At 39.7% G+C, this 16,499-nt stretch overlaps 1 protein-coding gene across 1 annotated transcript in view; it reads right to left on the reverse strand.

Moving 5' to 3' along the window:
• The window catches only part of LOC149305656 (beta-1-syntrophin-like), a 71,147-nt gene that overhangs the window by 31,520 nt on the left and 23,128 nt on the right, over window positions 1–16,499 (reverse strand). Inside the window, exon 2 of the mRNA XM_089477376.1 lies at window positions 15,534–15,750. Coding sequence (XP_089333502.1) covers window positions 15,534–15,750 — 217 coding nt within the window. The remainder of the gene's footprint in view (window positions 1–15,533; window positions 15,751–16,499) is intronic.

Genomic DNA, 16,499 nt, shown 5'->3' on the forward strand with positions numbered 1-16,499 from the left:
TTGTCTAAGTGAGATACCTCCTTTAATGTACTCTTTACCTACTTTCTTATTATCTAGTAATATTCATGACTTAATTTATGTTTACACTGAGATACATTTGCATTCATACCCCAACTTCTTCTAGATTGTAGGTTCCTTTAAGTAGGACCTTTGTCACCTTTTGTTTCTATAAATCCAAATTGTTTTGTGATGCACTACTCGTTGTGGACCTCCTGTGTACCTTAGAGCTCTGCAGAATATGATGGTGCTATATAAATCAATAAATAAAAATAACAATAATGATCATTAAATCTATAATACAAAATCACTGTCACCCAAAACACAATAGCAGATGGATTATAACTGATGCTTTGATATCCTTTTAATTACTCTAAAAGGCTGTTAAGTTTATTGTATTGTTTATTGTTATTGTACTGGCTGAGACGTAGAATTGTGGGGATTTTGGCAGAAAACCAACATACTTACATTTCAAACATACAAAGAATGACATTTTTCTCTGAAAAACAAAGGCCGACTGAATGAAACTTGATGATTCCATAGCTTGGTAAAATAATGGTATCTTAAAGAAAATATACTACTTGAAATGAAATTAAACAAAAACACTGCTTATATGGTGAGCTTCTATTTTTTAAATGTGTCAGGCACGAGGGGTAATAAATTAAAATTCTAATTTACAGAAAAGGGACTAAATATTCAGAGAAATATTTCCTGTATAAATCAAACACACTACAGGAGCGTGAGAAAGTTTAGGATGGGTATCAAGATATCCTAAATTGATAAGTAAAAAGTGATTAAAAAGGACAGATTAGATGGGCTAATGGTTTCTTTTTAGCCACCACGATCCATGTATCCATGTAAAAAAAAAATAAAAATATATATATATCATTGTATGATCTATAGTTGGATAAGTACAGGACCCTGCCAGAGACCACAGCAAGCACTAGCAGGCTAAGCATGCAGACTATAACCCCTGTTTTGTGGATTAAGTCTAACTGCAACCATAGGAGGTCTTAAAATTGCATGTTTACCTGTCCATAATCCTACTTTAATGAAAGTATATTTCTCCTGGGCACAAACTATATTTTCCAGAACAAATTTGCCCCCCTCCTGGTTGGCTGCTCGGTTTATAATATTTTTAAATTCACCTTGATTGATAACTGGGCTAGGTTCTATTAATTAATGTGAAAACGTTGATTTTGTGTAGCAGGGCTTATCACAATGAAGCATTTCAAAACCAGAAGACGTACCATTAAGCCAAATGCCATTAACAACACAATGGAGCTTTGTAAAAAGGTATATATCATGTCATGCCTAGGATGACCACATGGGCCATGTTCTCCAAGACATTATTGTGTGACTAGGATGACCGTATCTTCCATGTTTTCTAGGACAAATATCATTTTCACATATTGCTGACCCTGCAGCATGTAAGACATATAACCAAGTAATTGGTTATCTTGATACTCCATGGACTCTAAAGCATGTTACTGCGTTGAAATCTGTGCAGGCATTCTCTAGTTATTCGTATTGGAAAATAACACTTCTGTCGAATGTAACTCCTCCCCCAGCTGTCTTTTCTGAAAGCAGGAAGCATGTGTATGTACACTTCTTGCACATGCTCAGTAGCACTTACATTATAGTAATGTAAGCTGAGCTCCTATTGAAATGAAAGGGAATAGCAGCAGCCAATCACATGCATGCTAGTCCCGCTGATTAAAATTAGAGAGCTAGTGAGCATGTGCAAGAAAATACGCTTCCTGCTTACAAATCCTGGTTTTTGTAGCGGCAGCCCAGGAAGGATTTACAAGAGACATAAATCTTATTTTCTAAGACTAGTAACTGAAGAATTTACGCAGCGACGTCCACGCTGTAAAATGCATTAAAATCCGCGCAAAATAGATTCCAACACACATTAAAAAATATTTTTTTGGGGGGGGGACCAGACTGTTCCTTTAAGACAAATCGTGATCTAAAAGTCTTCCAAAAAAAGTGCTACCCCTTTCCAACATTGGCTTCCGAGGAACATTCAGCTGTTACAATAAGACGTGCTTTGTGAAGCAGAAGGCAGTTTGCAGTGTACACACTGCACTGGAAAAAAAAAACAGCCTCTAGCCGATAGACCTCCGACCCCGTTCTTTTTTGTTCTGTAAGCTGACAATAAAAAATACCAAACAAATGCCAAAGAAAATATGTGCTTTCTAAGCATGTATGCTGAAATCTAAGCTATTTTGCGTACCGCCCACTGTCTCTAGAGCAGACATTGCAATTATTTTGTATGAAGAGAGGATTCAGGAACGGGAGCTATTTTAAGCTTGGGATAACGAGAATAAATAAATAAATATATAGAATGGGATGGAAAATTAATTGGTGGCAGCACACCTACCAAAATTGATATTGCAACATAAGAAAGTATAGTATAGTAGGGTATCATAACTTCATGCTCTCATAGATATAGTCTAAAGACCCCCTAAACCCAGTGACATAGTCATCTTTGTCAAGCCGTCAACCTTCTTCTGAGCTCTGAGATATGACGTCATATCCTGGCGCTCCAACTTTTATGGTCACGTGATGACCTACTATGTACAGTCCTCCATTGTGTTAATGGTCTGGTTGGGAGATCAGTGATATCCCTTTAAACTGGCCCGTGCTACAGGGAGCCTGATTGCCCAATAGGGCTAGTGGCTCTCTGTCATGTTGCGCAAGGGCTGCCACCCCCTGGACCTACTGGCCAGAATACCCCATCGCCTATGTGGGACCATTGTGTGCAACCCTGTAGCAGCTTTCTGGGTCAAATACAAAATGTGTCCGTGATATCTTGCCACCTATAACATATCTTCAAAAGGACACTAACGGGTTAATTGTTTTTCCTTTGCACACAAGGCTGGTATCTGGATATTCTCCGTCGGATTATAATTAACCTGTCTAGAGCCGGAGAAGTAAGGATCAGATACTGCTTTGCAGGTTTTAAAAGAACAGTCATTTCAGAGACGCGTTTCATGTTTTTAACCATAAGCTGCTTTGATGCCGGTATTTTCAGAGTCATAAAGGCAGGAGCAGCATTTCTCCTTAAATATTTGGGATGAAGGGAAATTCACATTAGTCTTAATAGTATCCTTGTGGTTCATATATCTCCTAGCAGCTATAATTTGACTCACACCTAAACATTACTAAAGATGGCAAGGACAGGGGGACCGGAGCTTCTGGACATTTACACTGCTTTGAAGTTATAAACATTTAAAGATCAAATTAAAGTGCCCTTATGTTGTTTACTTTTTCGGGGCCTTATGTTCTCATCACATAGCTGTAATTTGTAAAATGTGCTTCAGACACATAAATGATGAGAAAAATGAAATTTTTAAGGGGACTGCAAAAAGTACTGCAGGTTAAAAAAAAATGACAAAAAGTGGTTAACCTCCATGGCTCTTGCCACACCTGATACAGGTGTTAAGATTTTGATACCTGATATTTATGGGGTATGTTCTAGACCCAAACACACCAATCTCAGACAACCACTGAAACATATCACTCGCAGCCTAAAAAGGTACACGGTATTCCCAGCCAAATGACACCCACATTTAAATATACACATCTCAGCCAAACACACCACACTCGGTCACGCAAACACGCTAAACTCCACAAAACACTCATCTTGCCTTCTTTGTTGTGAAAACCACCATACACAGATGTATAACATCACATATCTGAATATATTCATATCACTTAATTTTACATAACGAATCATTTAAGTGAACAGGGTGAGCGATGAATTCCTATTCAATGTGCTTGTTGGAAGAATGAAGCCCACGGGGGCCAGAATGGACTAGAGTGGGCCCTGACAGAGTGCTGAGCAGGGCTAGGCTAAGGCTGGAATTGTGGATTTTAGGGGAGGATTTTTGGTAGGAGGATATTTAAGTTTGGTGATCACAGGGGTAGGGATCCATTTTGTTTAACCTTACCTGGTGGTGTTTGTCCCACCCACCCTCCCCTTATGTGGTTGAGTTTGTGAAGTGGTGTTGCTGCATTAGTCACAGTCGTGGGCGGTAGCTTGCCAGGTATCCAAGGGGTTAATGTGGTGGTATGATCCTTGGTGGTCATAACCGGTGGGAGGTTCCTTGCAAGGAGTGGTGCTCGGAACCTCAGGTCCGGGTTGGGGCATCCTGGTCCCTTCCCAAAATTGGTGTGTGGTTTGGTACCTGGATAACTTGGCAAGCTAGGTTGGCTTTGGTTACGTCATTGTCTCTGTTAACGCATCTATGTTTATTATTTCAGGTTTTACAGGACAATGACTGTTAAATAAAACGGCTGTGGCCTTTTCAAACCCATCTTGTGTGTTGGTGTTTTATTTAATTGAGCAGCTGAGCCGAGCCTGGCCCGTGAGTCGAAGCTACATCTGTCAAGTGGTTTAAGGGTTCTTCTTACTTTCTAGTGATTAGACAGATAAAATGAGTTCCAGGCCATATGAGTTTTGTGTCTATGAACATTCCGCTAGCTACTGTTATATTGCCCGCTGCTTCATCAATTATTTGTAGTAAAGGTTCCATAGATACTATGGGAAATGGAAGCTTTGTACTCTAATATTAACGAGTGTAAATAATCACACACCTTCCCTTCTACTCCTTCCTCAACCAGCTTGCTAGTTTGAAGTATTTTTTTTTCTTAGGACGCTGCTTCTCCAGACATCCAGGGTCATGTATGTTATGTGAGCCCTGTAGTCAGCCATGGAGCTCTGTAGCATCCAGTCATGAGAAGAAGGTTTCCAGACTGGCCCCGGACCAGGCAGCCTACTGGAAAATAGCCGGTATGCCAGAATGCCCTCCTCAGGAGTAACTGGAGAGAGTTCCAAGGTAATTGTAATTGTTTTACTTGACTTGTGGGGATTATGGTCGATATGCACTTCTAATACTTAAAAGAATGGACCAATCATTCTTTGTTTATCAGAATGATTCATTGAACACCTATGGTAAAAAAACATAGAGGCTACCACTTAAGCAAGGGACATTCTCCATGGGGTGCCTTTTACGTCTTCAATCTGCGGGCCTGGATATTTCTCACAATGTCTTGCGGGATAAAATGCATATAGACTTCTGTCATCACTTCCTGGTCTATTTTTTCAACGGGCCAGTCATGAAGCCATGCATGGGAGTAATTTGTAAAACTTCCAGAGCTTTGAAGTAGATTTTTGATTTGAAATTCCACATGCTTTATGGACTTTCACAAGCCTTGTAACATTTTTTGGAATATATAAATTCACAGAAGGGAATTCATTACCTAGTTACACATCTCACGTTTCATGGGGCAGCATTTTACATGCTATGTTCAGTAACATGTGAAATGAGTAAGTGTCCTCGAGCAAAGGGGCGACGTGGTCACCACACCTGAAAACTCTGTTTGACCAGGAGTCTCCGGCTGTAGCCCTGCTTCCCTGGGTTATTATGTTTTTTTTTGTGGGCAGGGAAGCACATTTGGCCACACCCACTGCCTCCATCTACTTCCTGTCTACTCCAACCTACTTTCCTCCTACTCCCCACCCACCAAAGGTTGTTTGGGGCCAGACCCTTCGCAACATAAAGGAAATCCCCCCTAAGAAGTTCCCAGGAATGGTGGTCATTTCATAACGAGTCTCAAATACAGTCTTATGTCCTGGACTTTATGGATTGTTATACCTAGATTCTCAATCTACTGGCACAAGTTAACGTAACTGCCAACGAATGAGGGACGTTGCCGCTTTTTTTCTTTTTCCAATGATTTCAAAATGTATTTTTGGTTATTAGTGACCCATTAAAACAGGTGGCACAGATAAAGAAAATATATATTCTTTTATACTAATTATGAAGCCATGTAAGATAAACGCCTCCTCCGTTTTCTGTTTTGATCTAAACCTTCTTTCATTTATGGACCTCTAAAACTCTGTGTTTATTTAATTAGGGAACTGGGAAGTTCAAAGGTAGCTAAAAGCTACTAATTAGGATTTACGAGACCTGGGTACCTACCATAATATAAACATGTAAAGGATTTCTAACTTAGGACTGGCCTGGGGTTAATTTAACTTTCTTCCTCAACGTTTGGAAGCCTCGATCTGAGACACCTTGCCATCCAGTTAGCCACAACGGGCAACTATAGGTGAGGAGATGGCTATTTGATTTACATGGGCTTGATTTTTTTTTGGAATTATAGGCTGCTTTTTTGTATATGCTATGAGGATATTTTTTTATAATTTTGGGTTATCGAGCCAGTTATACTATATTTTTTTTAATTCAACTCCCGCCATGTACTTTGGCGAAACTTCGTTTGCTTTTTACAGTACAAAAGCCTCATGCTGTTTTAATGAATCTGCTTGTCGGATTGAAGTACACCACTGATAATTTTTCTTCTTTATGTGTTCTCACGATTCAGCTTGTACATTTTATTTTTCAATCTATGTAACCGTTTGGAAGATATTTGGACTATTTTAGATTCGGGAAGCTGAGATCTGAGACCAATCTGCGTTCCACCTACTCCTCCCTTACAAAGGTTGCAAAAACTAACAAGGAACTTAAAGGGGCATCTAGTGTCCCACACAGACCCATCATATTTATATGAACCTTGGCGCCAGTTTTGAGTTAAAGCAGCCAAGCAATAAGGTATATGGTATAAGCATTTGGATACCCAAAAAGTTTATTTAAAGGCGATCAGAGACAGACTGGGGGGAAAATAGGTGGCCCTGGCACTTTAAGGCCAGTGGTCAATAAATGACACACTCAGTTTTATAGGAAAAAGGTATAAAGTACCTGTATATAATATAAAAACAATAAAATAGCAATTTACTAGGTTAAAAGTCGTTAAAAATAAATATTGTAAATTAAAAATCCGTAACCAATCACTTATAAGTGACAAGTTTCAGCCACTGACATCGATCAGTAAATCTGATCAATAACCAGTGACCTAAAATGTCAATAATCCATTATGTAATAAAAATAATAATAAAAGATTAATTTTTTATTAATAATTTTTAATTTCTTTCACCTTATGACCAGGATGACCCCTCTGTCTCTCTCAGAGAGGAGTCATTTGGTGTAGGTTGTAACTGACAGCATCTGGCCTGGAACCCGCTTTAGAAGTCAGTGCTGTTTAAGATTTTTTATTATTATTATAATAGTTTTTTAACTCTTTCAATGCCGACACTCAGAATTCATATATATATACACCGCTCAAAATAATGAAGGGAACACTTAAACAACACAATGTAACTCGAAGTCAATCACACTTCTGTGAAATCACACTGTCCGCTCAGGAAGCAACACTGATGGACAATCAATTTCACATGCTGCTGTGCAAATGGAACAGACAACAGGTGGAAATTTTAGGCAATTAGCAAGACACCCCCAATAAAGGAGTGGATCTGCAGGTGGTGACCACAGACCACTTCTCAGTTCCTATGCTTCCTGGCTGATGTTTTGGTCACTTTTGAATGCTGGCGGTGCTTTCACTCTAGTGGTAGCATGAGACGGAGTCTACAACCCACAGGTAGTGCAGCTCATCCAGGATGGCACATCAATGCGAGCTGTGGCAAGAAGGTTTGTTGTGTCTGTCAGCGTAGTGTCCAGAGCATGGAGGCGCTACCAGGAGACAGGCCAGTACATCAGGAGACGTGGAGGGGGCCGTAGGAGGGCAACAACCCAGCAGCAGGACCGCTACCTCCGCCTTTGTGCAAGGAAGAGCACTGCCAGAGCCCTGCAAAATGACCTCCAGCAGGCCACAAATGTGCATGTGTCCACTCAAAAGGTCAGAAACATGAGTATGAGGGCCCCTTCCGTGGTATGAGGGCCCGACGTCCACAGGTGGGGGTTGTGCTTACAGCCCAAAACCGTGCAGGACGTTTGGCATTTGCCAGAGAACACCAGGATTGGCATATTCGCCACTGGCACCCTGTGCTCTTCACAGATGAAAGCAGGTTCACACTGAGCACATGTGACAGACGTGACAGAGTCTGGAGACGCCGTGGAGAACGTTCTGCTGCCTGCAACATCCTCCAGCACGACCGGTTTGGCGGTGGGTCAGTAATGGTGTGGGGTGGCATTTCTTTGGGGGGCTGCACAGCCCTCCATGTGCTTGCCAGAGGTAGCCTGACTGCCATTAGGTACCGAGATGAGATCCTCAGACCCCTTGTGAGACCATATGCTGGTCCTAATGCAAGACAATGCTAGACCTCATGTGGCTGGAGTGTGTCAGCAGTTCCTGCAAGAGGAAGGCATTGATGCTATGGACTGGCCCGCCAGTTCCCCAGACCTGAATCCAATTGAGCACATCTGGGACATCATGTCTCGCTCCATCCACCAACGCCACGTTGCACCACAGACCGTCCAGGAGTTGGCGGATACTTTAGTCCAGGTCTGGGAGGACATCCCTCGGGAGACCATCCTCAACCTCATCAGGAGCATGCCCAGGCGTTGTAGGGAGGTCATACGGGCACGTGGAGGCCACATGCACACTACTGAGCCTCATTGTGACTTGTTTTAAGGACATTACATCAAAGTTGGATCAGCCTGTAGTGTGGTTTTCCATTTTGATTTTGAGTGCGACTCCATATCCAGACCTCCATGGGTTGATAAATTTGATTTCCATTGAGAATTTTTGTGTGATTTTGTTGTCAGCACATTCAACTATGTAAAGATGAAATTATATCCTACGATTAGTTCATTCATTCAGATCTAGGATGTGTAATCTAAAGTATTCCCTTTAATTTTTCGAGCAGTGTATATATATATATATATATATATATATATATATATATAGAGAGAGAGAGAGAGAGAGAGAGAGAGAGAGAGAGAGAGAGAGAGAGAGAGAGAGAGAGAGAGAGAAATATGATAGACCTGCTTTAAGTCATCTCTCAGCAAGTGGCAAACACAAAATTCAAGTCTGCGTAGCCTCTTTTTTTCCCTTAATTTAGCACAGATGCAATTTTAATATTTTGAACCTATTAACCCAGCGTTCCACTGCAGGCATGTGTCATTAGACGTGTTTATATATCCTGGGACTAGCGAACAATGAACTCGGATATCACCGAGGTCCCTTTACAAGACTGCACCTGATGGATCTTCAAATTACTTTTATCAAGATTGTTATGACATGCAATGTTTTACTATCCTCAGTGGAAATTAAGTGCGGAAAAAATGAAGAATATAATTGTCATATAAAGAGACACATGGAAATAAAAGAATGTAATGAATTATATAAAAAGTTAAATCTACCATGGGAAGGAACATTAAGAAGTCAACAGTTACCTAATTACTTAAGATGATCAACCGCAACATTTTTATAATTACTTATCACTGTCATCCTACAGTATTATATCGAATGGAAAAAAGTGATTGTAAGCTTGTGAGCCGAACCCTCTTTATCTAATGTATCGATTTGTCTCGGTCTGTCACTTCTACCGTGTTTCCCCGAAAGTAAGACAGCGTCTTACTTTCTTTTTATCCCTAAAAGCCCCACTATGTCTTACTTTCGGGGTATGTCTTATATTGGGAAAATTTTTTCGAATTTAATGCTTTCCTACCTTTCCTTTCTTCTTTCAGCTTCTTTTCCTCCTCTTCGCCAGTTCTTGTCTCCTTCCGGGTCAGAGGGCACGGACAGCGGTGGGCGCGGCTTCAGTGTTGTGCGCCGGGATCTGACAAGAAACCCCGGCGCACAACAGCTGTTGCCGCGCAGATCACAAGGGAGCGGTATCGGAGGTCATTAACAGACCTCCGGCTCCCTTGAGTGATTTTAAGCCGGGTTGAACCCGGCTTAAAATCACTCAAGGGAGCCGGAGGTCTGTTAAAGACCTCCGATACCGCTCCCTTGCGAGCCTGCTCCTCCAGCGGCGGACATTACTGTCCGTCTCTGGAGGGGTGCCGGGTGCCGCAGGTTGGCACCCCCTGGAGTGTGGCGCCCTGTGCGGTCGCACACCCCAAAGGTCGGCCCTGCTCTAAGGGGCCGGCCTTAGGGGTCTGCGGCCGCACAGGGTTTAAATAAAAACATCGGGGTTTTTTTTCAACTTTATTTAACATCCTCCATGTTAAATAAAGTTAAAAAAACTTTATTTAACATCCTCCATGTTAAATAAAGTTTTTTTTAACTTTATTTAACATGGAGGATGTTAAATAAAGTTAAAAAAAAAACCCCGATGTTTTAATTTAAATCCTGTGCGGCCGCAGACACGTAAGGCCGGCCTTGGTGGGGACTTCCCGGCCCCTTAGAGTGGCGGACCCGGTCGCAGGTGCGGCGGGCCTAAGGGGCAGGCGCCCCTTATGCCCTGCGTTAATGCGGCCGTAGGCCGTAGGCAAATCCCCCGTGTTTCCCCGAAAGTAAGACATATGTCTTACTTTCGGGGTACGGCTTATATTAGCTGACCCCTCTGAAACTCCCGATACGTCTTACTATCGGGGGTGTCTTACTATCGGGGAAACACGGTAGTTCTGTCAGACCCCTTGAATGTATAGACTGTAAGAAATTGTTGGCGCTATATAAATAAAAGGTAATAATAAAATTTTTGATGGCTAGAATCTTAGCAAGTCCTTAACAACCTGCCTTTTGGTAAACAAAAGAATACATTATTCTAAAATGTACCTACTAAAAATAAGGTTGACCCTTTATAATGGATTCCTAAATCCAATGACATTTGTATGTTGGCCGATGGAGGTAGAGGGGGCTGCCACTTCCACTCCGATCTGTCACCCTACGCAGTGGTCTAATTGGTTTGAAAATCACTGGGTTTAAGTCTACATGATTGATCAGCGTGTGATGCGAAAAATAGGTTGAAAAAAGAATTTTAAGAACATCAACCAACTTTATAGTATTCACCATTAATGATACCGTCGCTTTAAAATGTTTTAAGACGTTGCGGATGTGCTATAATTAGAGTAAGTGAGAGGATGTTATGATCTGTGAATTGAATGATTAGAAGTGATTTTACTGCAGTCAAGTAAAGGAAATCGTGAATAGTCCTAACCTCTTTCCAGGATATTAGTTTGATCTGCAGGTCACACAGACGAGCCTCATTCTGCCACGTGTCTTAAAAAGGTCTTAATCAGCAGAAATGTTTAAATACAAACGAAACCATTTATTTTGTCAAATTAAATCAATCTTTCCAGATTAAGGAATGTTCTCTTTAACGAGGGAGAATAGTTGAACTATTATTAATGCTGAAAATGTGATCATTGGATAACTGAATCTACATAATAATGTACAATATAATAATATTCCAATTATAATAATATTGTACAATATTCTATGTTTTAATACATTGGTAATGTTTCTGTTTTAAGTATTAGTAACAATATCAACATTTTGGGAAATTGTTCTCAAGATAAAAATAATCTTTTCATGTTCAAGATATCACAAGAATAGCCCCTCAGTAGGGTGTTTCTTCTGAGGCTATTCCGAAATAAGTCTAAAGGCCAACTTGATTCTTTTGGATCCTTGGCGGATCTAACATGAACACATTGAAAGTTCACATTAGTTACTCAACTTGATTCTTTTGGATCCTTGGCGGATCTAACAGGAACACATTGAACGTTCACATTAGTTACTCATTTCATTGTAAATCAATTCGGGTTTTGAACCCAGTGTTCTAACCCTGAGTTTAGCAAAGGCTAATTGGTGAATAAACCTCTTCTATAAAAAAAATGATTGTTTTCCATTTGATCATTATCACTGTAAGTTCTCCATTCCCCTCCCCTATTTTCTTCCATACTCAAAGTTCATATGACGACTTAACCAATGGACCTTCCTACGCCATGTACATTGCTGACATTTGTGCAGGGGTATGTAAAGACAACTATGTTCCGCAAAAGACACATAATTTATAGATCGATAGATAGATAGATGATAGATATTATTGTTAATTCCAGGAATTTCCCTGATTACTACTGCAAGAGTATAACCTTGGGACAGTTGAAGTCATGTTTGTAAGAGTTTAAGCAAAAAGGAGAATGGTTGGTCTGGTTGACGGTAGCCACACTTCTGGCCGGGGTACTGTGAAGAAACTTGTATTCTTGGCCTGCCATTAATTAAAAGCTCCCTCGCCATGCGCTACTTAAGACTTTACCTTTTTGGGACTGGTATTAACATCAAGCGCTGGCATATGACACTTTTATTATAAACAGAGGTAAACACTGATGCATTGGCAATTACATTGACCTACTTAGTAATACCAGCAATAAAAACAGAGTACAAAGCAGCATGAGATTAATACTGCTAACATATTCTGCTCTCTCTATGCGGCCAATACTTTTTCTTATTAAAAAAATAATCCCAGGTGTCAGAGAGGCCATTCGGAATTAGCAAGTTTTCCGATGCTTTCATACAAGTCAAATTTACATAAATCATTAAGAAAAAGTGTATATATATATATATATATATATATATATACCTTATTTGCATGCGCCTACCCAGAATCCCTTGTGGTTGTGGCAGCACCATGAGATTTCTGAGGGAAAAACAAGCCTTCTGGCTTGTCTGGTGTCTGTAGATGAGTGTTTAATAATACTATATATATATAAATCACCAAACACCTTATCATACTGCCTGTGGTAAACGATGGAATGGCCCAATCTTAATCACCCAGCTGTGACTAATACAAGTCTATGGAGGGAAGGACTTCATTAGCATTGCCATACAAAAATCTGCCCAGTGTGATGTTTGAGTGGGACAAGCCATCCAGAATGACAACAACAATGGCGGCCTCCAGGTCTACATATAAAGGAAGTTTATTGGAAGTTATTCCTTTTGGCAGAGTAGACACTCCTTTAAATCTTGACCTATTTCCAGTTTTTTACACCGGTCATAAGCTAATAAACGAGCAGCTAATTAGAAGCGGTAAATGTAAACCCCCTATTGCAAATACTCTTAACTGCCAAATAAAAGTTTTCACCTGAAGAAAACTCTGATGTCTCAAAATCAGTGATCAGTGACTCAAAAGCACCACTATGTATGTGGTACAAAGCTGGCAATATAAAGGGTTAAATGCCTCACTCGATTGCATAAAAATCAGTTGGTCATAAAGTCCCATCAAAAGTCTTGGTATAACGTGCCCCTCTGTGTTGCGGCTGTTTTAGAGAGCAAATGGTAGTCTTTTGGAACCTGCAACTGTCTCAAGAGTCAATCATTCAGGTCTCTACTTGTCGAAAACTTGAATGAAAACTCTCATGATTCCAGGCATGCATTCGGCCTCTCAAAGGCTGGCTAGGGGTCATAAAGTTCAACAACATCAACATGCTTTAACAATATCTTAAAGCAAACTACATAGTTTTGTTTTGGTCCCAACCATATTCCATTGCACCAGTCATTGCACTGAACACACTTTTATTTGTATCCTTCTACTGTTTCTGGGTTAAAGAGGGACACTTGTTTTAAGGTAATATATACACGATACAGTAAGTGTCATTAATCAGGGCCACACACTTAATTTTTTGTAGGCAGCCTATTCAGGTTACAATGATTCATAGATATTACATCTCGTTGAACTTAAGCAGCATGCATTCCCTTTGGAAATGTAAATCAGACTCTAACTGTGTCCTCCCTGAGGACCACAATACAAATGAGCCTCTTCTCATGCTTCCTGGACATATGACAAACTATAAATTATATAGTTTAATGTGTGTGATAAACCAAACATTTCATTACTATTGAGCACTCAGTACCATCTTTTACCATGTTCCAAACAGTCTGCCTTATACTTTTTTATTTTTTGTTTTGTAGAATTACCTCCAGTAATGGCATAATAATGTCTAATTAAAGTCTCCTAGAACTCAGTGTAAAATGATTATATTTATTCTATGCTAATATCTGTAGAAATGTAACATTTGAATGTAAAATACGGTATATATTCCATGTATATGGACATTGCATTATTCAGATGGATCAATTTTAACATTAAAGGTTTTTATCTGGTTTCTTATGCTACCAGAGTTGGAAAATAAGCCTTCTGTTTCATTTTTCTCCTCCCCATGCTTGTTTTCACTTAAAGCAGGAAATGTACTTAAGTACACTTCCTGCACATGCATGGCAGGGCTCCCATTGAAATAGATGGAAGATCAATTACTCCAGGGTTGTAGGGGGTCCTGAGACCCCATCCTGTATCAGATTTACTTGAGTTAGTCCTTTGCTGTCATAACCTGCTCTGTGAAACCGTGCTGCCAACACCTAATTTGAACAGAGCATGACATCATGAATGAAGGACTGTTTTTCTTTATTATGTTTTATTTTTCCAGTTGTGGAAAAATAGTTTTTTTTTTGTTTGTTTGTTTTTTACATTTTCAATTTAATGGTGCTGTCATAGCTGTATGTTGCGGATAAACAATAAATATACATTTAAGGGGGGAAAAAATAAAAAAAAATAGCCCCAAGTGACAGAAAGTTATTTCATGCCTGCGCATACTGTAAAGTATAAATTAACCCTTTGAGGGGAAATGATGATTATACTCATCATAAAACACATGTAAGCTGGTTTGAGCAGGGTCCTCTTCACCTGTTATATTACATACTACTTGTTATGTCCTGTCTACCCATCGTACAGCGCTACGGAATATGATGGCGCTATATAAAATGATACATAACAAATAATAATAATAAGGGATACATTTTACTAGCAAAGAGCAGTATTGATAACAGTTAAAAATAGGAAAACAGGAGAAAAATAGAAAAAGTTTAAAAATAATAATAATAATAATAATAATAATAATAAAAGATAAAGCCTTATATTTTGTGAAATAGCTCAGACTAGTTTTCTGCTGTCACTGCATACTATAAATAAGAGGCAAATTACTGTTGCACAATGAAATTGCTAAAAAAGTTGTGATCCTCCAGTGTAAAAAAGCCTTCCCCCTTAAAGGGTTAATACTGTTTTAATAACTTTTTCAATGCGTAAGTTACCCAAGATCACTTGCCCCAGTAACTATTATATCAGTATATTATATATTTTAATACCTGTTAACATATTGATGCCCGAAGAGTCATCATGGCTTTTCTTGTATGATTTTCTTACATTTTAAGTTTTACTGCTGTGTAACGGTATTAAATGATTAAAATAAGTCTGCCATATGCATTAGAAACCCATCTTGTTTGTATTCCATGGAAACAGCCACTTTAACCATTCCTCCCCATTCAGTCATCTTCCCCTAGTGGTAAGTTGCTGATTGTTGTTGATTGGCTGAGTCAGCCTTTTGGTAGGGTAAGGCGAAGAGAAAGAAGAGAACTTCCCAATGGGAAGTTGATCTGATCTTAGTTTTATCAGTTTCTGTCATAGATCTCAGCTCCAATAAGGTACAATAGTCACTCAATATTACTATTTCCGAAACAATTCTTGTGAAAACTTATAGGTGGTTATAATAAATATAGTTATGTTAAAAATGGGGATATATAACAGGGATAAAAGGTAAAGTAAAGTAGTTGGGTTTTAAGATACAAATTGGAGCTAGACGGCATGATATAATTTTTTTTTCACAATGTAGACCAAAATCCACCGAGATGGAAGACATACGTTTATTTACGCAGGCAGCACTTCTGAACCATACCTGCTTTCTGGATCGGAAAGTGTCATTGCCCTTGTCACAAAGCACATCTTGAGGGGAATGGTCTTCCTATCTCCATGGATGGGCACAGGGACAGGTGATGGAGACAATGTTGAGGGATTCCCTAATCGAGGGGATTCTGGTGGAGGAGTTTCCCAACCTATTTCTGATACCGGGGACCCTTTCTTCACATACGGAGTGGCTTCTCGCATATATTTCACTGGAAGATAAAAATATAGGGTATTTAAAGCAAAAGTGTATTCCACAAGACTACTGTTTTCTTTATTAATATTTTTATTTGTAGGGGGAAAAAAAAAGAATTATTCTGCTTTTACACCCTACACCAGGAAAAAAAGGTAGGTTAGAACGTCAGCGTCCTGAGCAACATCAAAGGGTTCTTTTCATCTGAGTTCTGAATTCTTTATGTAATAACAAGTTACTGCTCCAATATGATCAAAAGAAACATGGGAATTAGGGTACGAGGCTAGGAGAAATAGAGAGTGACAGTGAGATGCGGTTTTATTCTAAGGAAAAGGCTTTGTATGCCGAGCCACAAAAAGCAGGTGCTTGCATAGTTTTAAACAGTTAACCCTTTGGGTAATATATATATAGGAAACTGTTTAACCCCTTGGAGGAAATTATGTTTTTGTTGTACACCCTTCTGACACCCTTGACCCTTCTGAGTGTGTTTTACACTCGCCTTAGCCTTTAGATTAAAATCTGAGGAATTTTGAGAATCATCCACATTCCTCAAACCCATGGCTGGTCTTATTGCCAGGCAGCACCATGGCCAGGGGCGTGCTGGCAATCTCCCCTGCAAATGCCCCCAAGGGTGTAGCATTTGGTCTGGAGCCTGACAGTACAAGTGTAATGGAGGCCTAAAAAACACAATTCTAAATGTATAAGAAAGGCATGGTGTGTACAGTCCTGGACTGATTGCGAGGAATACACCATTTTGCATGAACTCCC

Source organism: Sceloporus occidentalis, unplaced genomic scaffold (genome assembly GCF_023333645.1).
Source record: "Sceloporus occidentalis isolate IW3139 unplaced genomic scaffold, rSceOcc1.0.p SCAF_11, whole genome shotgun sequence".
Taxonomy (NCBI): Eukaryota; Metazoa; Chordata; class Lepidosauria; order Squamata; family Phrynosomatidae; genus Sceloporus; species Sceloporus occidentalis.